We start from the raw sequence: 25,844 nt of genomic DNA on the forward strand, positions 1-25,844 counted from the left end.
ATGGCATCGTTAGCTATGTCGCTAGGTTTGATGTGCAGCATATCACACCTAGCATCTTGGCAATTAGGGTGGCCAATATCCGGGTCGGTGGGATCCCGGTATTGGCCACCCAGTACTTGCTCAGACGCTGCTTGGCTGTTCCCAATCCCCGGTGTGCGACTACTGTATGTGCAGCATCACGGTCAGAGGCCACGTTGCACAAGCCGTGCCAAGCTTCCACCATCACTCCAACACCCAGCCGTACTCTCTCGGCGGCACCCCACACCTCCGCACATTCCTGCCTGGCTGCACCGGTAAGCTGGCCATACATCTACAGATTTATTGTTTGATCTGGCTGTTTGAAACAAAAACCTGGTAATGGATGAGAGCAAATGACAGTTGACCATTTGCTTGGAAATGCTGGAAAACTGGCAGTTTGTATGGCTTGTGCAACGTGGCCTCTGACCGTGATGCTGCACATACAGTAGTCGCACACCGGGGATTGGGAACAACCAAGCAGTGTCTGAGCTGGTAGTGTCATTCAGATACTACCAGGTTTTTCATCCAACCAGCCAGATCTGACAATATATCTGTAGATGTATAGATGAAGCGGGAGACATCTTTGCAGGGGATGGTGGAAGAGTCGCCAGCCGCCGCAAGGGGACGCGCGTGTCGCCTTACAACAGGGCTCCCCCCGGGTCCTCACAGCCTCACCGATGGTCGCCCCGGGTACTCGCCGCACCCCCCCCCCCTAACCCTGTCCATCTTCCTGAAGCGGAGACGGACAGGGTTCCTGTCCCCCCCGCCGATGGGAAACTGGGACGCACGTGCGTGTGAGACGCACGCGCGTCCCAGTCTCTATTGCCGGCGCTCGCCAGTGCAAGGGATCTGGCGGGCGCCGGCCAAAGATGTCTCCCGCTCCATCTGTATGGCCAGTTTATGGGAGGCCAATCCTGGGATCCTGCGTTTGGGCATTTTTCAATGCCAAATCCTGGGATTTAAAAAATGCCCAGGAATTACATAGTTACATAGTAGGTAAGGCTGAAAAAAGACTTGCGTCCATCTAGTTCAACCTGGTATAGATATCCATTGCTGATTTTGTAGGTTCTGATATTTTACAGACAGATTATATTTCTTATTTGTACCCATGGATGTTTTTATCCAGTAAATGTTTGTCCAACTTTGCCTTGAACGCATTTAATGAGCCAGACGTTACCACCTCTCTGGGAAGAGAGTTCCAGAGTTTGACTGTTCTGACCGTAAAGAAATTCTTTCTACTAGCTGAATGAAATTTTTTTTTATTCTAATCTATACTCATGCCCTCGCGTCCTAGATTCCTTTCTAGTAGAAAAGAGGGTGTGTGACAGTTCCTTATATTGGCCCTTGATATACTTGTACATGTTGAGCATGTCCCCCCTTAAACGTCTCTTTTCCAATGTAAATAGACCCAAATTGCTTAATCTCTCCCCGTAGCTTAAATTCTCCATTGCCCTAATAAGCTTTGTTGCTCGCCTTTGGATTTTTTCTAATTCTATGATGTCCTTTTTATAGTGTGGGGCCCAGAATTGCATTCCGTACTCGAGGTGAGGTCTCACCAATGCTTTATACAGTGGCATAATTACCCTTGAGTCCCTAGTTTCCATTCCCCTCTTAATACATGCCAGAATTTTGTTGGCCTTTTTTGTAGCTACATTACAATGGGCACTACATCCCAGTTTGCTGTCTATTTGGACTCCTGGGTCCTTTTTAAGTATGGAATTACCCAGTTCCTCTCCGCTAAGGTTGTAACTTGCACACTGGTTGTGTCTCCCAAGGTGCATAACCTTACATTTATCTACATTGAACCTCATCTTCCATTTTTTTGCCCACTCATCTAGAATTGCATGATCATTTTGAAGCATGGTGACATCTTCAGATGATTTGATGACTTTGCTAAGTTTTGTATCGTCCGCAAAGATGAATACATTGCTGAGTAACCCTATCCCAATATCGTTAATAAAAATGTTAAACAGAATGGGGCCCAAAACCGAATACCGGTATTGTATCTGATACGGCACCATTCACAACCACTCTTTGTTCTCTATTACATAGCCAATTCCCTACCCATCTGCAGATTTTTTCACCCAATCCTAGGTTCTCCATTTTATTAATCAATCTCTTGTGTGGGACAGTATCAAATGCTTTAGTGAAATCTAGGAAAATCACATCTACAGCATTTCCATTATAAAGGTTTTTGCTAACCTCTTCATAGAACCCTAGTAGATTAGTTTGGCATGAACGATTTTTCACAAACCCATGTTGGTTAGTACTGAGTAGATGGTGATGGTCTAAATATTCCTGGATACCATCCCTTAAAAATCCTTCAAATAGTTTACCCACAAATGATGTTAAACTAACGGGTCTGTAATTAGCGGGATCTTCCTTTTTTGAATATTGGCACTACCTCTGCTATTCTCCAATCTTTTAGTACTATACCTGACGATAGTGACTTGCTAAAGATATAATGTTAGGGGGTAGCTAGTTCATCCCTTAATTCCATTAATACCCTCGGATGAATCCCATCTGGCCCTGGTGATTTATTTGTTTTGAGTTTGCTTAGCCTCAGTATTATTTCCTTCGGCGTGAAATCCACAATGAGATCTGGCTTATTTGTCCCGTTTGTGGTAAATGTTCGTTCCACAGTCTGCTCTCCCTTAGTAAATACTGATGAGAAGAACTCCTTTAACAGTTTTGCTTTTCCCTTGTCCTCAGTAACACTTTTTCCACTAGTATCGGTTAGTGGGCCTATGTTTTCCTTAATTAAACGTTTACTATTTATGTATTTAAAAAACTTCTTTGGGTTGGTTTTGCTTTCAGTGGCTATGCGCTCTTCATATAATCTTTTAGCTGCTTTGATTACCCCTTTATTAGTTGCAAGCAGCCGCAGCAGCACACATCACGAATGCACACTGAGGAGTATGTCTGATCTGCCTGACTGGATGGCATATAGCTCCATATGTACCCAGCTTTACGCTTTCTCCTAACATATTATGGCCTTTTTGCATAAGCATTGGCATGCTTTTACTGTTCCCAAACTGTAGCCCTGATTTACCCATTATGAGCCGCGCATATCCCGCTGATACATTATCTCCCGTGTTGGAGTAATGTATCTTTTGTTTTTATGCCGTTCAGTCTGATATGTTTATGCTTTTGAAGTCTTCAGCTGTTGAAGGGAACACTCCAGACTTCCGTTCATCAAGCACCTACCTAATTAGAATTTTCTGTACGCAAGCGGAGGCTTTCAGGGATCTGCCAAGACGTGGAGGAACCAATTGTATGTGGCAAACTCATAGTTATTCAAGCCGTATACGTTTAGTGAGAGAATATTGATTTATTTTTGTATGCCGTGTAGGTTATAAATATGCATTAGGATTTAGTCTTATCTGTGCTTTTTTTTTTTTTGTTTCTTACAGTGCAAATTCATCTGGGAAATGAGTTTGATATGCAGGGCAGCCCGTTCCTGCTGGCTGGGACTTTTTCTTTCTATTAATCCTAAATCTGCTGAAACATAAACCTACAGTTAAGGGTGAAGTCATGTTAATTTTAGAATTCATTTTTTAGACTTGTTCGGGATAAAATAAGTACGAATGGTAAGCAGAGAGAGAGTTGGTATATATTATTATATTAACGAAACCATAGGTCTGGTTCAGAACTGCCTATACTCGCAGCCTAGCAGACAGTTACCCACTGTGCCGCTGAATCCCCTCACTAGCTTGTGAGGGGATGTGTTCTTGAGGGGAGCATGTGGCTGAAGGGGAGAGAAATCTTTTGATTGGTTGCTGGTCATCGAATGATTCTCTCCCCTTCGGTAATAATAGTCCGTCCGCTGATTACCGAGTACTGAGCAGGCACTGACAACGTGATGTCAGCCTCCCGCCCGAGCAAACATCAACGCCCATAAAACGCTGGGTGCATCCCTTCTTCATCCCCTGACTCCCCCTCCCCCTGGAGGGAACGGCCCGGCAGTATTTGCGCATGCACATATTCTCACATGCATGCGCAAAGCCCCACCATTGGACACAAGACCTGAATGAACTGGTCCAATCGGCTCATTAATCCATTGTTGGTTTACTTTGAAGGAGCTGCTTTCTGACTTGGACGTTCTATCTGATGAACCTCTGACCTTTTATATGGATCAATATATCTATTTTAATTACTCTTGTATACTGTAGCTGCAATTTGTCACACAGTGCAGAGATTGCTTATTCACATCAGTCCTTGCCGCAGATGCATAAACACAGTGATCAATCTAATTAAGATCCAAGCTACCTACTAATAAGGTTTTGCGCCGTGGAACCGGTCAGAGGAAACCAAAGCAGACACAGGAAAATGTAACAATGCCACATTATTATACATTTAAAAAATATATATTGGTTTTTCTGTTTTGTTTATACAGATGGTGAATGCAACGGGGAAAGAAAGGCATTTCAATCACATAACTCATATAATAATATTTTTTGTTTTTAGTAAAAATAATACAGTAGAGAAAAATAGGAAAAAGGGGTGGTCAGAGACTGAGAGAGACCATGTAGGTTAAGGGTGGGCAATAAGCATCCCTCCAGCTGTTGATGAACTACACATCCCAGCATGCCTGCCATCAGTTTCAGCAAGGCCAACTAGCAAATCTAAGGTAAGGCATGCTGGGATGTGTAGTTCATCAACAGCTGGCAGGTTGCTTTTTGCCCACCCCTGTTGTAGGGACATAGGCAACATGTTAATTTGAGTCCCCTTCCCTACTGTGTCCAGAAAAAAAAATAGATTACAAAAATCAGACACCATCCGTACTCAGCTGACGCTAGTTGGGATCCTTGGATAACTAATGAAGGGAGTGCGATCAGAGGGGGAAAAATGAACGATGAAAGAGGGTTGTTGTGGGAGGGAAGGTCATGAGTGAGACAACAAGAACAACCATGGGCCTGAGGGGCGAGGATGGTAATAAGCAAGGAGGAAATAGGTAGTAACAGATACTACATGAGGAACAATAAGTTTGAAGAAAAATAATTAGGTAATAAGGATAGGGGTAGAAGCAAGCATTAGCAGATATGGTGGAAGGATGAGAAGAGTAATAGGGTATGGTGGGTGGATAAAGGAATATTGGAAAATAACAATATAGGTAGGAGAATATCAGTGGTGGAGAGTGGATGACGAAAGTAATAGTACGGTGTGGCGGGTGGATACAGGAAAATAGGCAAGTACTAGTAGGTGTTTTTAGCACCTGCAATATATTGCTGGCGATCTGCTTTATATAGCCACTAGTTGAAAGCCCGTCAAACTGACGGATTCTACAATGTAACTTTCATTTTGAGCTGTGACTGTTTTTAGTCCACAAACGCTCCACCCCCTGTCCCTATCTGTACCTACCTGCAATCTGTCCTCACTGCTCCCTCTCTCCATGTCCAGAAAGTTTGAAAAAGATCAGTGTCCCTGCAAAAATTGCTTTCACTTTTTGTTATTACATCTTTTTAGCACACAAAGGAGTACTTTGGTCCGTCAAATGGCCTCTAGTGGTGATTGGCGGTACTTCATCTCATAGAGGTATGTATGGAAGCCTAGCTGTTTTATCAAGGCGGAAAACTAGATCCTATTGCATATTCAGCAGCTACTCACATTCAGTTCTTAGAACAATTTACTGTGTAGTCACAAAAGCCTGTGTCATTGTGCTTAACCCCCCCCCCCCCCCAAAAAAAAAAAACCAACATGTGCTTCCACTAGTCTAAATCCACAAGTCCCAGCAGCCTTATATACTTAGATTTCTTTAACCATTTATAAAATCTGAGTTAAGTTTGCAATGACCACTCTGTATTGATTGTACAAGGAATCGTTAATGCTGGATATTTACCATGTGTATTGCAGGGCTCTTGTGGGGTGCCCTCTGGGTGAATTTGTATTCGCTGCAGCTGAAGGACAGAGCGGAGCAATGTGTGTGTGTTTATGCTGTGCGTGCCGCGTGATAGTCCTACAGGATGACCTTTACCTTCTCTGTTAGTAGCAGTAAGAGTTTTGCTTTGTGGCAGACCATATAACTGTCCCCCAGCCTGTAATCACCTGCTCCACCTTGCAATGAGCCCCAAATTAGGAGGGAATGCATTTTCTTGACATTTTCGGCCTAGCTCAGCTTGTTACAGCGGTCTTCAGTCTAATTTGCCGGGCTGAAGTCCAGTCTCCTTTACTATAAATCTTAATGCCTGCTCCCAACACAAGAAAGTTGTAAATGCTCTGTCAACTGTGTACTCGGTCGCTCTGCAGTTGTAAAAATGATCAACTTTATCATGTAATGTACTCAGAAAAGCTTGACACCAAATAACACTTTATACACTTGTGGTGCTGTTACGGTTCTCCGTCAGTGCAGAACAGATACTGCAAAATAGAATACTTCTCACCTAAAATGATGTTATGCAATCTATTACAGGTATGGGATCGCTTATCCCCACACCTATTATTCTATAAAGTTCCAATCAGGAAGAACAGAAATGATTGCTGCTATTCTGTGGTACTGTTATGGTGTTGAAGTGGTTATTTCTACAATACTGTGTAATGAGCCAAGTGTGGGAAATAGAGGGTGCAGTTTTAAAATGCGTTTGACAACCTTGTTGTATCCTTTACTTCTATACACTACCGTTCAAAAGTTTGGGGTCACTTAGTGCTTTTCTTTCAAAAATATACGAAAATTTCTGGTGTTTTTTTTTTTCCAATGAAGATAACATTAAATTAATCAGAAAATACTCTATACATTGTTAATGTGGTAAATGACTATAATCGCTGCAATTGTATGTTTTTTTCTTTTTAAAGGAATGTCTACATAGGTGTATAGAAGCCCATTTCCAGCAACCATCACTCCAGTGTTCTGGTACACTGTGTTTGCTAATTGTGTTACAAGACTAATGGATGATTAGAAAACCCTTGTGCAATTATTTTTGCACACCTGAAAAATGGGTTTGCTCGTTTGAGAAGCTATAAAATTGTCTGTCCTTTGAGCTAGTTGAGTATCTGGAGATTCTCATTTGTGGGTTATACTCTCAAAATTGCCAGGAAAAGAGACCTGGTATGTGAAACTGGACAGTCTGTTCTTCTTAGAAATGAAGGCTATTCCATGCTAGAGATTGCAAAGAAACTGAACGTTTCCTACAACAGTGTGTACTGCTCCCTTCAGAGAACAGCATAAACAGGCTCTAACCATGGTAGAAAGAGAAGTGGGAGGCCCCTGTGCACTGCTGAACAAGAAGACAACACATTAGAGTCTCTAGTTTGAGAAATAGATGCCTCAAAGGTCATGAACTGGCAGCTTCATTAAATAGTACCCGCAAAACGCCAGTGTCAATGTCTACAGTTAAGAGGTGGCCTTCTAGATGTCACGTTCTTAGAAGCACCAGCTGTAGTGTAACGGAGGCTGGGTGCTTTAATGTAAGGATGTTGCATACACGACAGAAGGGAGTGAAACAATAGGTTAAAATGAAAGAGGTTTAATAAAGGTACTGTAATACAAGTTGATACTGATGGCACAATTAATATACTGTAGGTTATGCAATAGAGAAAGTCAATAGTCCAATACTTTATTGTAGAATGTGATGATGTGTGGTACTTGAAAAGATTATTGGAGTGTTGATTGATGAATTTGGAGAATAACAGAAGAATTGGAGGTTTGATTGGATAATTGAATAATTGGTTGAAGAATTGAAGATTGGGGTGAAGGTTGAAGGATATCTGGAAGATTGGTTGGTTGGAAGATTGGATGATTGATTGGAAGATTGAATGGTTGGTTGGAAGATTGGAGGATTGGTTGGATGATTGGTTGGAGGATTGGTTGGAGGATTGGATGAATAAGGAAATGATGATCAAGTCTGTCCTTGCTTGATTGGATCGTGGCTGCAATCAGAGGTGACCGTGGAATAATTACGGGAAAGAGAAGTAAGATAGTACCCCTTTGGGGGGCTAACCTTACTTGGTCCGTATTGGCGGCAGTGGAGTCCGTGGTACACGAAAAGAGCAGTGAGACGATCAGCAGGAGAATACTTCACTTGAAGACACGAGGAAAACTACAGAGCCAGACCGGAGCAATGATGCTTAGGCAGAGACATCATTGTACTGACTGCCGGTCTAACCCGGCCAGTCAGTACTTAACAGGTGAACTGTGCGGCTATTGGTTAGCCTATTGACAGGGGAGGCGGAGCCGCACAGGACAGGTTGAGGTAACCGAAAAGATGGCGGCCACCAGAGGGCGACAGGTTTCAGTCGGCAGTGAGTGCGCGCAGCTGCGCAATTACCGGCATTGACAGAGGCCTAACCAGGCACAAACAAACATGGCAGTTCAGGTCTCATGCCACTCACGCCCAGCATTGCATCGGAGCACACAGCACCACTGTCACCACGCGGCGACAGCGCGGACACATGCACCCCACCAGGACCAGGGACACAAGCGGAGGTGAGCGCCATAGCATTAGACATGCGGTTAGAGAGCCTAGGGCTGGGCACAGCACGGGATTTGGGTGAAAGCCATGGTGGATGTGACAGTGCATAACACTTTTTTCCAATCTTCCTCTCTCCAATGTCTGTGTTCTTTTGCTCATATTAATCTTTTCCTTTTATTGGCCAGTCTCAGACATGGCTTTTTCTTTGCCACTCTCCCTAGAAGGCCAGAATCCCAGAGTCACCTCTTCACTGTTGACATTGACACTGGAGTTTTCTGGGTGATTTTAATTGAATGTTCTCTTCATTGAAAAAAAAATGTGTTTTTCTTTAAAAAAAAAATAATGAAATTTCTAAGTGACCCCAAACTTTTGAACGGTAGTGTATATTGCTCATCTATCTGTATTTTACGCTGTTTATTAACCCTTTGAGTGCCAACATCTCTGAGAGATGTTCAAAATATCCACTAAAAATGCCAGCGTCGCTCACATGTGTTATATAAATTAAAATAAAAAAATATTGTGTTAAAAAAAATTATATTTCCTATATAAGGTAAACATTACAGGTTGTTATGATGAATACAATTGTTTGCTTGTCCATTTTCACACCTACTGTACAGTATTTTCAATCCCTTGCCACTCAAAGGGTTAATTGATGCAGTAATTTGACAGTTGAACACAATTTGAGCATACTTGCCAACTCTCCGAGGCTCTTGAAAATTGGATGGCCCTCCCAGGAATTTACCCATGTCTGTCCGTACTTCCTAAACCCAGTACACATATATATATATATATATATATATATATATATACACGAAGGAGCAGGATAACCAGCAGCACAGACTAGTCTTAGTGGGAACAGGAAGTTGCAGACAGAGTTATATAGTAGAAGCAGCACAAACTAAGTACAGTGGTGTAGCTAGGTGCCACGGTGCCCGGAGCAAGGGCATGTTTCGCACACCCCCCCGGATTTGTAGTAGGCGAGGCTCTTGCATGGCGAAAAGGGGGCGCGGCCTAACATTATACCACACACCATAATTCCCGTTGTACATTCCAGCGAACTTTGTAATACCCATTACACAAAAAGCCACACGCTGTAATGCCAAATACACATAAGGCCACACCTGATGCAGATTACATACTATATAACAAACCGTAATGCCCGTTACACATTTGACACACAAGTGCTACTTACCTACATGCTCATTGCTAGGAACTTAATGCTCGATGCCAGGGGCTTCATGCTCGTTGCCAAGGGGGACTGAAATAGCTTGTTGCCAAGGGAGACTACAGCCCGTCCACTCCCTGCTGTGCCCGGCTGAGCTGCCCTGTCCACCGCTATTTATAATGCAGTCTACCACTGGACTGCTAGGCAATAGGCGCTTGCAGTCCAGCAGCCATCATTGGCCATGCCCCTTCTTGTACCTGGGCTCGTCGGCATTTTTAGTGGCCCTGGTTTTATTTAGAAAATCATAAGCTTTCCAACAACATCACAATGCATGAAAACAACATCAATAGCATGGACCCTTATGTGACGGCACCCTTAAGGGCTTGTCCGACTAAACCCATCTTTGAACTTAGATTGTCCCTTAAGATGATAAGGTAGTGTGCAAAGTTTGAAGACGATTAGGTGAAGCGTTCGGAAGTTTTCGTGGAACATCCACACACACACACACACACACATCACTTAATTATTACTTCTGTAGATATGCGGCTTAATCTTTTGTACCCTCCTGTTTTTCCAACCTCTCTAACCTGGGATGTTTTCCATCCCTTGTATATATGAACATGAGCGTCTGTTTCTTTCCTCTGACGTTAGCCGTCTGTCAATTCATTATTTGTTTTTTATTTGATGTCCTAAGTAAAATGGTGAGCTTCCAGAGATCCCAAAGAGTCATTTTATTCCACCACAAGCTTTGAGCTTGAACGTACAAAGGTCTCCAGCACTTTTCTCCGACTTGATCTGCCAGCTTGCTGTCTGAACATGGAATCATTAACTTGTGCTAGAGCAAAGACCTAATACATTCTAAAGGTTTAGATGGCTTTCATGCTCAGAAGATCTTGAAAGATTGATGAGATGTGTGTTCCCTGTGTGTTATGTTTGAAGGTGCGCTGAGATCTAGTTTTATATCCTCAGCTATGCATTGCAAGATTATTATACTTTTATTAGTGTCTTTGAGCATTTATGGCGCTGTGGGTGTAAGATGATTCACTTTTAGGACACTGTCTCCTCCGTTACACTGTGTCGTATATTTAGTCTAATCTCTTGTCTATGTAATTTTATTTTCTATGTCTGGCATAATTCAGGAGTCGCCTACTGACCGGGGAATTTTTCATGACGATGCTATGTTTTACTTATTTAATTCGAGAACTGGCCTGGTGACTTTGAGACCCTGACTTGAGTTTCGGCTAAATGAAAGTTAGCATTTTGTGTGGGGAACAAAGGTGTTTGACTTTCCAATCTGATCCTTAATAAGCTGGCCCATGGCTAGAAATGTTAACAATCTCCCACCCTTGCCAGGATTTTAGAATTTGATTAGTGACTGTTCTCCAGCCAGCTACAATCTAAGCAAGGCTGCCGTCCCCTACATTTCAGTCTTTCAGACACACTAACAGGGCATGTTTTCCAGGTCTCCTCAGAATCACAAGTGATAGAATTATAGCTATTAGTAGATCTTTTAAAATGTTTCAGTCCGTTACAAATGCACCTGTGGTCCAGCAGGGAGATATGTTATACATGTACTATTAGTGTGTCCCGAGGACTGTATTTGAGTACTGTAGCATTGGTTTGTAGCCTATGTTCCCTTTGCCTGGGAGATTCCATGTATTATCTCTGTACTGCAGGGATTGCCAACTTCAGTGCTCAAGGCACACCAACAGTGCAGGTTTTATTGATATCCAGGCTTGAGCACAGATGAGTTAATTAGCACCAGAGTTATTATGATTTAACCACCTGTGCTGAAGCCTAGATATCACTAAACCCGGCACTGTTGGTGCGCCTGGAGGACTGCGGTTGGAAAGGGTATGGGTCATAGGGTTGACACAATGAAGGTCGACCACTAAAGATCAACAGGGCTTAAGGGTCGACGCTGGAAATAGATCAAAAGGGTCTGAAGGTCAACAAAAGCAATGGGAAGGTCGCCATGAGTTTGTCATTTGTTTTTTGTCCCGAATTTCAATGAAAGTCGACATGGACACCATAGCAGTGTACCGCTGCGCTCGCCGTTCTTCGGGAATGGTGCCTCACAGCCCTCAGCACACTTATATTCTCCCTCCGGCTTAAAAAAAAAATACCTAAAAACTCATGTCGACATTCCCATTATTGACCTAAGGTATTTCTACCTTCAAAGCGTTGACCTTGCAAACATATCCCGTTGGGAAAGCCTGCTGTACAGGGGTCGGAACCTATATGAAAATGCTAAATGTTACCTGTGTGGACAGTTCTTGGGTTATGACCTCTGCTGAGTGGAGGCTGCAAAACGCCTCTCAATGGTTTAAAATATGTATAGCGCAAAAGATGATATGGATCAATCTTTCCGTAAAAGGAGGAGTTTGGGGGCATCAAGTAGGTAAGGATAATGTGTAGGAAAAGAGTAGGGAACATGGAACCCTCCTCACCTGTTGGAGTGGTAAGGGCGTGCATACAAATCTTTGTGCCATTCTGAGACTTGAGTAGGAGGAAAGGAAGTGTGAGTATCCGTCTACAGGTGCTCTCGTTAGCGTCAGGTAGTTAGAAATCGTCATTGAAAAGTTATAAGCAGCTATCTTAATGTTTTATTCTAGGGGGTAGAGTTCATTCTAGCACCCACCATCTTTGAAAACCCATGCAGTTCCTCTTCCCTGCCTGGGGTGTCGCTGTCTGCTGTAGTGCTTCTAGCACAGTGTGGTCTGTATATCAGTACTGATATGCAAACCAAGCCTGTGCTAGAAACACCACATCAAACAACGACACCCCAGGCAGGGAAGAGGAACTGCATGGGTTTTCAAAGATGGCGGGTGCTAGAAGGAACACGACAAGGGGGTGTAGTGCTTCTTTAAGCCTGTAGGTGTCACTGCTGATATTCTTTGGAATCTAGAGGTTTTCATCAGGCCTGGAAAATATGTTGCTTCCTGACTTTGTAAAACTAAAAGAAGATCCAGCATACCGTGTCAGCTGGCAGAGCATGCTGGGGGATTGTAGCTTCACCATAATTACTCCTCTGAATGTTGGTGGTACACTTGTTATATTGTACATTCACGTTTATTCGATTTCATTGGGAATAAAATGCCCATAGTTATACAACTACAATGTTCATTTGCATTTCCACAAAGTAATCTGATACGTGTTTCTTATCTTTTGTTTTTTTAGGGTTCATATGACCCGGGAAGAGTAAAAGTGATCCATCTCAGTATGAATCCGGCTAGCAAAGCGCAACAGCAGCGCAAGGATGAGTCGCTGAGTCTGCAGGAGGAATGCATTAAGTTGCGAGAACTTGTCAGGGTTTTGGAGGCGGGTGCCCACGTTCCTGACAAACTTGAGGCAGCGGGGAACATCCAGGCACCCGTGCAGGAGGTTACAGGTAGGACGTTGGTTAGTTATAGTACAGCTGATTACTTTATAATTACTTATACAGCTCCAAGCTGTGCAATTTGTGGAGACCAGCGGTTGCGCTTCTTCTCATCAGAGTAGTGTAAGTGACCTTGTTAGTGATCTATACAGTGGGCAGGAGCTAGGCAGTGAGATGTGTACTGCTGGGAGGCTACAGCAAGGATATTGTCAGGGAATGGAGTCGGTGGGCAGGGGACTAGGCACTGAGCAACAGGCAGTGGAGACACAGCAGGCAGGCAGGCAGACATCCCTCGCCATGTAAGCAGCAGCTTGAGAACCGATTTGGGTGCTAACTGTATATGCCAACTCAGGATGATGATGATGATTAGGCCCCTTAGAGACCCTTTTCGTCACCGTGAACCACTTTGCCTCATCTGGCAGTTATGACATGGAACAATATCCTGTTAGCATTCACCAGAACGTCATAAGGTACAGAGATAATCACTTTTTATAGAGGATTCTGCGCCAATGATTTGAGCAGGGTCAAAGCCTAGTCTTGTTTGTCTTAGGTGGGGACTTGACAAATTGAATAAGCAAACATTTTGCTTGTACTTTGCTGCAAATGTGCTCTTGATTTTGATGACCAATACAAATATCAAATGAGAGACCCCTGTCTAGTGACTAGAAGGAGATTAGTGCAGTTCCTTAATAGGAAGTCCCTACAATACCCAAGCTGCTTAAAGGCACGTATCATAAAGGACCAGCTAATCTGGTCACATGACAATTTGAGAGAAGGCAACAAGGCTGAGACTTTCTGTGAGTTGTTAATATGGTCGAGACGAATAACCCAGCTAGTGTTACCATGGACCTACCGATGGAGCCGCGCTCATTCATTCGGCTGGCACGCAATAGCTTTCAGTCTTGGCGTGCCATTCACTGAGATGGGGACACGACAGCGTCCATTGTCACACATGGGGCACGTGAGTGTCTCACACGCATTCCCCATTCTCTGTGCACCTTGGCGAATGGCACCCCGACAGCAGTATAGATGATGGTGGTTCCATCTGTACCTCCCACATATGAAGTCCTTCTGATTACCATGGATCACATTTAAGTGATCTACTAGAACCTTTGCATAGGTCTTGACATCAGGGTTCTGCAGCAAAATGGAACAGTACTCATTGAAGTTATTTGTGTATTTGCCATCAATATAGATTGCTGCTTTTCTCAAAGCTAGAATTTTGCCAATCTTGTAACCCTTCAGTATGTTATTGAACAGTTAAACTAGATTGAGCAAATTAATTCATAAAATGTCTCATAACATTGTCAGAAAAATCCATCTGGCCCTGAGGCCTTGTGTGCATTTTCTATTAGAGTTTATTTGGCTTTATTTTCGGCCTACAACACCTTACACTAGTTAGGTGATAATTTAGGCAGATCATGACAAGACCGGTAATTCAGAACCATTTCCACAGAATGTAACAAGGAACTTTGGTTGTTTCCATACAATAAAGGTTTTTTGTACACTTGCTTGAACGTCCCTGTATTCTGGTTATGTCACTGTATTCTGGTTATGTCACTGTAATCTGATTATGTCATAAGTCATTTTGCCAGAGATATATTTAATAGTAAATATATTGCTTTCTGAGAGTTTTGACATCCGTATGCACATCAACAATGTGTCCACTTTGTTCCTTTTTTACATATAGTGTCTCGGTTAGCTATTTAATGGAGTTCTCAGCCTTGGCATAGAGCAGGAGACTTTGAGCCTACCTAAGTCTCTCAGGCTTTTTCAGGGGCATCAAGCAGTTTTTTTCAACCTATCTCTCGTCCGTTGTAGTTGCCTAGTTGGCGTGCCAGTGCCGTGGGTGCGTCAACATGAGTAGTCAGATTCTTCCATATCTCAGTACTTAGGTGGGGATTGAGAGTGGTCCTTTAATGATGCCTAACACGTGATAAATGAATAAGGGAGTAGAAGATCTATTGTATTGTCTGCTGGATTGACTTGTGAGGTTATCAAGCATATTCTAAACATTACTCTACCAATTACAGTTTCTTAGGAGAAGAATCTGGCCTGGACACAAACATTATCAAATGTATATGGCATATAACGTACATCTCCAACCAGGCGCCTCTGATTAAGCATCTTAGTGATGTGATAACATTCAATGGTAGATGTTTATAAAACCGAATGCATATCCCTCTTTTATGTGTAAGATTGCTATGAGGACAGAACGTATTTAGATTTCCTAAAGGTCTCTTATATGAACGGTTCTAGACCACCAAGGCCAAGAGGTGGAGGACCGTTTTAACGTTAAGGTGTAAAAAGCGAGAACTATGTAGTGTGGAGCTATAATGCAAGGGTGTGTGTGGGGGGGGGGGGGGAGGAGGGGTACAGGACAGTAACGGCAAGATAAACATAAGGCACTGTTTATGCAATCTTAATAGCATTTACTAAGCATACTACATTATTCACCACTGCCCGGAAGAGGCTGAACATAGGCCGCCTCCTTACTTAAAAAGCCCCTGTGTGTCTAACACTCCTTCCCAGCATACATACACACTGCCTCACACTAAGTCCCCCACTAGTGTCTAACCCTTACCACTCAACTGCATTACCTTTTGCTGTATCACCAGCTGAGTCCTGGAGAGCTGTACAAGTCCCTCAGTTCCAGGACCCACCAGCTCCTGTGTGAGTGGTGGTCCACATTATCCAGCCCTGGAGTCCATCAGTTTGACTCTCTTTTAATTAGTAGTTTTTTAATTATAGAACTTATTGCCAAGGCTGAATCTAATTGAGCTGTGCAAAATAATCAGAAAACATGGTAATGAAGTTATTACATTAGAAACGTTTGAAAAGTAACAGTTATAAGGATCTCCCAGCTGGTTCTAGGAGGCCATAAATGGAAAACTCTACTTTACCAATTGGCAGCAGCACAATCATAGCAAAGACAAAGGGGTATGTGTTTAATGACACACAACGTATACATTCTACAAACAGTTACTGAACAAATAAATGAATTATTTATGCGGATCTTCTGGTTGCATTATTTTTGCTTTAGATTAATCCATCATTCTCTTTTGAGCAGCTGTAGCAGCATCTGTATTAGCTATGTGAGAATATTATGCGATCTATGTTAAACATTTACTTTGTGAAATTAGCTGCACCTGTTGACCTTTTTAGAAAATATTACAAATTCTAAAAGGAAAGTAACTTCTTGCTTGGTAAAGCAATGGTGCCTGAGAAATGATTTTTAAATCTTACTGCTGGTCACATCTGACATTTCCGCTTACATTTCTACTGCCCACTGAATGAGGGTTACCATAAATCTGGAGTCTCTAAAGCGAATCTAGACACGATCGGTGGCTGAAAAAGCAATTTGTCGAGTCCCAGGTCTTTCTGAAGCTCCTTTTATTGATTACAATAGGCTGGTGCTTCTGTAATATTAACCAATCAGACTGCAATGGTGGAACCAATACCAAACTGCTTTTCTGCTGCTCACAACAACTGCAGCCACAAAGCAATTACTAAGGAGGGCTCCAAGAAGCCAGTGTTGTGACTGTGCGGAAACAGCGAGGCAGGCAAGGGTAGAGGAGAGCTTGGTACACAGCGGTGTGGATCATTGGATAAACAGTGTCTAACAGTGTTTTTCATACTTTTTTTAGGTCAACGTCGCCATTTACCATTCCCGTATTGAATTCACGTAAATGGATTAGTTTTTATTTTTTAATTGTGAAAAATGTAGACTTTCATGTGTCGATCGTTAACATTTGTCATTGTCTAGTGCATGTTGACCTTTTTTTTTAAATGTTGACCTAACGTCCATGTCGACGTTATGCATGTCTACTTATTTACTGACGACATATTATCTGGATGACCTACTAAGCTTCCCAGCAGTACACTGAGGAGAACTGTGTACTAAGTTGCCAGTAGAGGAGAAATTACAGTCTGATCCAGACAGGTGGAAGTGGGGGGGACTGATCCGGAAGTGGGGGGGGGGGGGGGCTGATCCAGACAGGGGTAGGGAAGGGGGGGGGGTGCTAATCTAGACAGGAGTAGGGTGGGGAGGATGATCCAGACACAGAGTAAGCTTAGGTCCATACTGGCCGATGTATCGCTAGCAAGTTGGGTGGTCTATACAAGCGATTTGACTGTGAACGTCATTAGCAGACATACTGCGTCAGCCCTGCACAGCCTATGGCCAATATATATACTGTATATTGGTGCATCTGGATGTGTGTATATGGGTGGTTCACCGACCACCATACACTTGCTGCATCCCTGACGTGACAGCTGGATTGACAAACTCAGATGTCTGCCCAGCTGTGTCATGAAGACTGTTGGTCACAGTCTGATTGGTACATGTATATGGTAACCTGGATCGGATGCTCTGTCGACAGAACGATGGGTGCGCCGACATTTCTTTCTGGTGTGTCAAGCCTAATGCAATGTTTCCCATCCAAGACTTACCACCCACATTCCAAGCCTTAGTGCGTTGTATACGAGCTCCTACGTCTTAAGCTGCCCTTGACATGCTTAAAAACTTCTCTATGGCTGCAGTAGCGCAACTGGAGATACCAGTTTTGCATTTGGAAAAAGAAAAGAAAACCGGCCACAGATTTAATTAAAAGTATTTGTTTTGAAACTATTACAATTTCCAGCAGTTCCAAACCAAGTCAGAAGTAGGCAGTTCTTGGCTGGCAGTGTTTGCTGGTACTTGTAGTTAAACAGCGGCTGGAAAACCACAGATTACGTCCTCCTTTTAACAGGAGCCAGATGAAATTTCTCGCACTGTTTACATTTTATTCTTCATCCGAAAAACCGTCCCCTGCCTCCCAGATTTCTGTGCTGTGACGTCAGCCAGGGATTAGAACACAGGCTTGCTGAGCGTGCAACAATGGATGTGAAAAAAACTATTTCCGTCATAGTCTGTGAGCGCGTGTGCTGCCAGTATACCGCCATTTATCATAGTCACATGAAGTCTACAGCTACACACAAATACATGGTATTATGTAGCAGAAAGCTGCTTCTATTCCTGACTATTGCTCTGTAATCAGAATGAATGCACTCTCATTATACCCCTGCATTAATTAAACCATGATGGTTATTGAACAAATCCTGTTTAATCTGTATCATAAAGTCACAGAAAATTACTGCTAATTCCAGAGCATTTTTTTTTTAGAGTACTATACGGTCTCATCCATCTACAGCAGGGGTGGCCAAACCTGTCCTCAAAATCTACCAACAGTGCATGTTTTCCAGGCAACCTGTGGATCTATAGTAGGAATGAATGCAGCAGGTTTTAAAATGTGACAGTTAGTAATGACTACAGCTGTGCACCAGCGAGGTAACCTGGAAAACATGGACCGTTGGTAGATCTCAGTTAAAATACATGAAAATGATCACATGCTTCCGAAGCGGTTTACTCGTGCGGTTTTAATGTGCTTTACGCGTGCACAAAACTAGTGTAATGGTGCCTGGGAAATAGGTTGTGCGTTATTACCAGCGCTGTTAAGCCTTAGAATGCACACGAGAACTACCCTTAAGAAGCATATTTCTTATTTTTAATGCAAATTTTAAGTGTTTGTAACTGTAACATTTTAACGCCCCCTAGGTGTGAACAGGCCCTAAGGGCTCCCTCTGTGTGAAGTCTTTACTGCTACCCAACGCTGCCCTTGACTGCAGATTGCTTTCTGAAATAAGCGTAGTCACTGAGTCGCTGTTGTTCAGTGTTTTACATAGAGAACTTGTCTGAATTACTTTTCTAATGGACTTTGGGGGATTTTCTCGCTCCTGCTCCAGGCATAATATTTAATAGTCTGTTGCAACTTAAATTTGTGCCAAACTTCTTCTCCGTCTCCCCATATGTGCTGTGTTAAGGTACAGATAATAGTTACCACTTGTGGGTGTTTCTCATCTGTTTCGCCTATATCCTATTCTGGTGATAAAGGATTTCCAATGACTCCTTCATCTGTAGCTATATTCAGAGTTCCCATTATTCCAGTGAGTTTCAAGCAAGCCGTTTCTTGCGCATTTCAATTACTCCTTCATAATAGTTTTGTGCTATTTTGTTATTTATTTTCTAGGTACTTGTTTCCTATCTGGGCGCCCGCTAAGTTAATTGCGCACCATGCTATTCTCCGTAGAGAAATCTGAACGCATCGCATCGTACACACACACGATATTGAACGATGCGATGCGATCCGATTCGATTTCCCATAGGAAACAATGTTAAATGGATCAATTTACCCAAATCAGCATAGGGAAGAATGGTAAATGGGCCAGAAACCCCAAAAAAACCCACAGAGCAGTGGAATGTCCCCCCAAAAGTAGTTGACGCCACCCCGCCATCAACGTGAACCCGAAGCGTGGCGAGCCCGCGAGGGGCGGCGGTACGCGTCCTCCGACCTTTTCATGCCCTACTATCCACTAGGGCGTGGAGTGAGAATAGAATAGTGTGGCGAGCGCAGCGAGCCACCGAGCCCGAAGCGTGGCGAGCGCACGCGGATACCTTCACAGGTAAACGAGTCCCTTCGCGGGCTTCCCAGGTGTCCGCGTCGCCATGGACACCTGGGAAGCCCGCGAGGGGACGCGTATAACTGTGAAGGTATCCGCGTCCCCTCGCGGGGCTCGCTGCGCTCGCCACGCTTCGGGCTCGGTGGCTCGCTGCGCTCGCCACACTATTCTATTCTCACTCCACGCCCTAGTGGATAGTAGGGCATGAAAAGGTCGGAGGACGCGTACCGCCGCCCCTCGCGGGCTCGCTGCGCTCGCCACGCTTCGGGTTCACGTTGATGGCGGGGTGGCGTCAACTACTTTTGGGGGGACATTTCAATGTTCAGGGGTGTTTTTGGCCCATTTACTATTGTTCCTATGATAATTTGGCTAAATTGAGCCATTTCACATTGTTTCCTATGGGAAATCGAATCGGATCGCATCGCATCGTTCAATATCGTGTATGTGTACGATGCGATGCGATCCGATTTCATTACGGTGCCGTACGTAGAAAACCTGGGCGCCCAGATAGGAAACAAGTACCATTTTCTAATATTTTTATAGATTATATTTAACGGATAAAATCATTCACTGATGGTATCTTCTTGCGTTTTCTTTCATTGACGTTACCTTTCACCTAATCTTTGGTGATCTGGGATGGCGTAAAGCCTTTTTTCTGGTGTAGGTCACTAGGTTCACATCTTCCTGATGGTATGAGGGGCCTGCAGCTGTGATTATCCTTCAGGTCTAGAAGGCATTGATGGGCAATAAATGTTGAAATACAGTAAATCAGGCATGTCCAAACTATGGCCCTTCAGCTTTTGTGAAACTACACTTCCCAGCATGCCTTGCTGGGCATGTTGGGATAGTTTTAGCATTCCCTATTAGCAAAACTGTGGCAAGGCATGATGGGACTTGTAGTTTCACAACAGCTGGATGGTTATAGTTTGGACATGCCTGCAGAAAATAATCACTATCTGTGTCCCACACCAAGGGCCAGATGTACTAAGCTTGAATATTGATAACATCTGCAGGTGGGGCAGATGTAACTTGTGCAGAGAGAGTTAGACTTGGGTGGGGTTTTACTTCAAAGTGAGATCTATATTGAAGTGTAAAAAGAAAGCAGCCAGTATTTACTCTGCACGGAAACAAAATAACTCACCCAAATCTAATTCTCTCTGCACATGTTAACATCTGCCCCACCTGCAGTGCACATGGTTTTGTCCATTTGAGAAGGAATTTGCCTTTTACGAGTGATCCAGAATAAGGGCCAATGTGTGTACCTGGCGATATTGACTGGGATCCAGCTGGCTGCCAGCATCGGTAAGTACATGCTGGCAGCCAGCATGTACCCCAACGGTGCCGGCGGCTAGGGAGCTATTGTGGGGTGGGGACAATGCTGCAGCATGACCCTCGTTTACAAGGTCCCCTCTGGTCTGAAGTGAACAGAGGAGAGAGGGGGTGCTTAACTGTGCAGTGGAGTGGGCATTGTTAACGATGTGAGTGTACACACCTGATGAGAAAGTGGAAGATAGCTTTTACCTTCTCATCTACTGTGTATGGGCCTGTAGGGCCTTGGAACTCTACATTTGTGTCATGTGACACAATTATGTGCAGAATATACAAGAAATGTAAACACTTCTCCTGCTACTGGCTGCACACCAGTAATCTGTTTTTATTGTCTCTCAAATGTACACAACTACAATGGATAGTCAAGGATACTTCGCTATAGCGGATCCCTGAAACACTGTGGAAACCTTTTGTATAGAGCAATCCTAAAGTAAAGGTCATTTGACATAATTAGATTTTTTATAGGCAAAAAAATGGGATATCCAAGGGAGGATATCAAAAAAGTCTCCCGGGTGGGGCACAGCCTTCTAAGAAAAATGAGTAACTGTTAAGACTAAGCTTTATTCATGTTAAAAACAACCCTAAAGTTGGGTCAAACAAGGACATAAGACAAAGACATACAGATAACGTTTACAAAAGTATATATGAGAGAAAGTAGTGAAATATAGTTTTCTAAGTGTCTGTGGATTATAAGAGGAAAAGTATCTCAAAGTACAAATGACGGTATATAATTATACTAGAATAAATTTCTAAAAATCCTTTCAGACAAAAAGCGCCTCCACTGACCATATATGTTCTCAGTTATACGAATAAATGTTAAATGATGGTATATTGCAACATATGTTCCCTGTAAATAACAATACTATCACTGTCATCTATTGTATCCAAATGTTGGCATTTGGACAATGTAACTGTATATAAGTTCCACCGAGGTTTTTATAAGTAATAGAATAAGATTAAATAGAAATGGAAATACCTGAGTTGGATTGCTAAAGCTGGCCATACATCAGAAAGATCAATCTTAAGATCGATTGCGCTCATGATTGTGTACAATTTCCCTTGAAATCCCCGGCAGTCCTTGGTGGTTTTTGGACACACAATCTACACACAATCCATCTTACAATCAGTCATACAATCCATCTGCTGTATGATTGTGTATACAAGATGTGCACACAATCTGCATACAATCCATCATACAATCAGTCATACAATCCATCTGAAGATTGATTGTATGATTTGTGTACACAAGATGTGCGCACAATCTGCATACAATCCATCTTACAATCAATTGAGATTGTATGATTGGGTACAATATCTTTCTGATGTATGGCCACCTTTAGGGAGTGGCTGCTGCCTGTGCATGTGACAAGTGTCAGTGAATGCACAGTTGAGCGGACCCCGAGAGCGTCACAGGTATCGAAGTGTAGATAAGGCGGTTTCTGCTGTTTCCAGGGGTAACCTGCCTGGCTCTGTTATACAAAAGACAGCGCAGAGTCGGGTATCGGGTCCCCTGGAAATGAGAGAACCCTGAATAGATACAAGTAATTAGTAGAGAGTACTCCTTCACTTTTATCCCTGGTGCATGCTGCTGTCCTCTGTGTACAGTAATAACTGTAGTGAACAGAGGTTGAGCGATACCACCCTGGTAGTGAGGTGTGGAAAGAAGTATAGTGTGCACACTGGTTTGTGATAACAGGATTACCTAGGTCTTTTCCTGTTGTCAAATAAATGACATTGCAGAAAAATTGACACTTGGGATCCAACTGTTCGCTGCTAAGATACCGTGCAAAGGAAATGGTACCAGAAAAGATAGGGGGAGGAGAAGGGTGGTGGAAAAGGAACACAGGTTTTTTGTATAATTTTTTAAATATTTTTTAGGGATTATATAATGACAGCCCTATAGTTCCTATTGGTGAACAATAGATGAACAGTTAGGCATGTATAAGTGTATAAGAATTTTTAAATCTTAGCATAGCTATGTAACTGTGTTAATACACTTTTTGGTTATGAGTAGCAGTTATTTTCTTAAAAAATACATGCAAATCTGTAACAGTTTGGATGATAGATACTCAGACACTGCCACTTAGGGCTGATAGACTCACGGACATGGACCCCCAGGCGGCCGTTTTGCAGGTAGTTGGAAGGTCTAAGTAGTGGACCCAGGCAGAATTAAGGCACTGTGACAGAGGGAGAAAAGCCGATGCCTTGAGTGCAGACACCGGCAGTCAGAGCGCGTGTCTCCGTGATGTCCAGACGCCGGAGTCCCACGATCAAGCGGTGAGTGTTCAGCGGGAGCCGGCAAAGAGTAAGCTGGAGGTGGGAGTCCGTGATAAGTGCGCCCTGAGATGGATACAGTCTCAGTTAGACCGTAGAAGCCGGCAATGTGTTAGCAGTGAGCCGCCGGTTGGAGCGTCTGAGGTGTGCAGATAATGCGGTCCGTGAGCTGTCTGGATAAGTATGCAGGGTTACAGGGGAACTGAGTAAAAGGTAGGTGAGGCGGTCAGGGTCCCGCTTGTGCACAGCGGAGACCTCACATCCGAGACGTACGTTTCACCAGAGGCTTTCTCAATTTTTTTGCCTATACTTACCCTACTGTACTCCCTGGGAGCACCTCCACAACTATATAACGTGATTCAATTGATTGTGTTGATTGGAGTATGCCTTCTTACCCCTGTCAAATTAGCCCAGTGCCCTTGGCCTCTCCCCTATCCCCCCTTTCCCCATTTTTTATAATTAGATTTTTTAATAGCTAGAATAAATATAATTTTATTTATTTAGCACTGTTTGTCAAATGGGGCTGAATACACTTGGCATTGTAGGCAAAATATATATGAATATACCGCTATACCTGAATACAATACAGTATCAATGAACACAATAAAGGGGTTTTATCTATACAGAGGGGGGTAAGCAATGTGCCGCCGCTATTTCCGATGTGGATTACTGCAGCAGTCTGGCAGACATTTTGGATCTTCCAGGTGATGGGGCCATTTTAGGAGACCTATAATTGGGCAGTGATTGCAACTGATGACAGAAAATGAGCTACTGTAGGTGAAATGAAATGTCAAGAACCTCTGTAGATCATCAGTACCATAAAATGTTTCTACACAGGGCATCGTGCAAGGCAGCCATGTTGGTTGTGGTTCATTGTTCACAGTGAACGAATAAGAGATACCTGGAACAATTTTATGCAAGGGTAAAATGAGCAATGAGCAAATCGAATACCCATTGGACCTTGTTCAGGTCTGTTCGCAACTGCCGTTTGTTCGCATTGTTACTGTGCATGCGCATTTCTGTGCATACGCAACTATACAGATCGCTGGATGCACACACCCAGGACTGTGGCCGGGAGCGGAGAGGGGTGGCGTCATTAGTATACGTGAACTACCAGCATTTTATGGGCTTTGCCATGAGAACGATGGGCGTTCTCACGCTAATGACGCCACGATGTGGCCGACGTGGGGGTGGGCAGCTGACATCACCAGATATCAGCTGCCCTCCCATTTCGTTCAGAACGTGCCTCAGACCACTCTTACATACAGATGGATCGGGGCTCAGCATTGCAGGGGATGGCGACGCCAGCCACCATCCCCCCCCATCTGTACAGCGAAAGGGGACGCACGCGCACGAGATGCGCTCGCTTCCCCCGGGTCACCACCGCCTCCCCGCAACCCCCCCCCCCCTAACCCTGTCCGTAACTCCTTATTACGATATAGTCATGCCCTATTAGAATGGCTGTGTTGTGTCTGCCCGCAACACACGCGGTAATAGACATCTTGCTTTATATTAGACGCTGCGGGTGAAAAGCGAGAGATGATGACTCTGTTTTGTGGCTAACAGCTGGCACCTGAGATATGAAAGCCATAACACCTCTTCTGTAATCCGACCCGTTCAAATAGCTTAAAATTACATGAAAGAGTTTGATTTAGATGGATTCTGTGTTAAAACGATGCCATTAATATATTATGCTTCAGGGCTGTTCATCTTGCCCGGAACATAATGGCGTTTCCCTTCTAATATCTTGTTAGATGCGATAATAATGGAATTATTACTCTGTGTGCTAAAGATCATTAAGTGTGACTCTATTAAACAAAAAAAAAAAATCAAGGTTACACTGGACTTTAAATCTATTTCAGCATAACCACGGGAGGAATGATAACATCTTGGCCTCTTGCCACTAGTTGCGTTGGTATCTTTCTCATTTGTTTAGTAATAACCTATTAAAACGTGTAGGAAATAAAGCCTGGCAGACTGGACTATTCATGGTCACAACAGAGGTGACTGTAATAACCTTATAATATTATTGGAGGATGGGAATCAATCAGGTTGTTTGGATGTAGTGGGATAGCTACTATGCTTCTGTGTAGCATAGTTTGTATTAACCCCTTCACTGGTGGGTTATTTTAGGGCGCACTCCCCACTAGGGGAGTTTGTTCTGGAGAGCTTTCACTAAATAAAAAACCCCACCACTACCCCCCCCCCCCCCCCCCCCCGGTCCGGGCCGGCCCTGCCCCCCGGCAACCCGGCTGTGTGCGGTGTGATGTTACAAGGTCATGCTGTGCGCAGCCAGGGGAAGGAGGCGGGGCCAGGCAGCAGGAGCTGGGCAGCCGCAGAAGCTGAGTGCGACGCTGATTTCAGTGCTCAGCTCAGCGGCGCTGCCCGGCAAGAGGGAGTGCAGGCGGAGGCTTTTCCGGGTTTTCCAGTCTGCGCACTGGAGCAAACCCCAGAATATTCTCGGCAGTGCCACTAAAGGGGTAAATAAATTTATGTCGCCATCTAACCTCTTGTTTTGTTAGTAATGTTTCTTTGAGTGATCTAGGGCACAGGTTCTCAACGTCGGTCCTCAGGACCCCACACAGTGCATGTTGTGTAGGTCTCCTCACAGAATCAAGTGAAATAATTAGCTCCACCCGTGGATCTTTTAAAATGTGTCAGTCAGTAATGAATTCACCTGTGCACCTGCCGGGTGACCTGGGAAACGTGAACTGTCTGGGGTCCTAAGGACCGAGTTTGAGAACCACTGATCTAGGGAGCGATTTATCAGTAATTG

General features: G+C 43.7%; 1 protein-coding gene across 3 annotated transcripts in view; it reads left to right on the top strand.

The window, feature by feature from the left end:
- Nucleotides 1-25,844, top strand: part of MAD1L1 (mitotic arrest deficient 1 like 1) — a 618,640-nt gene that overhangs the window by 368,820 nt on the left and 223,976 nt on the right. For 2 of the 3 annotated variants that reach the window (XM_083153057.1, XM_083153060.1), the window contains exon 16: nt 12,769-12,979. In XM_083153057.1, coding sequence (XP_083009183.1) covers nt 12,769-12,979 — 211 coding nt within the window. Of the gene's footprint in view, nt 1-10,379; nt 10,528-12,768; nt 12,980-25,844 lie in introns of those variants that run through there. The other variant, XM_083153061.1, reaches the window with a different exon arrangement.

The sequence above is a fragment of the Crinia signifera genome, chromosome 7, assembly GCF_055691185.1.
Source record: "Crinia signifera chromosome 7, ASM5569118v1, whole genome shotgun sequence".
Classification (NCBI taxonomy): Eukaryota; Metazoa; Chordata; class Amphibia; order Anura; family Myobatrachidae; genus Crinia; species Crinia signifera.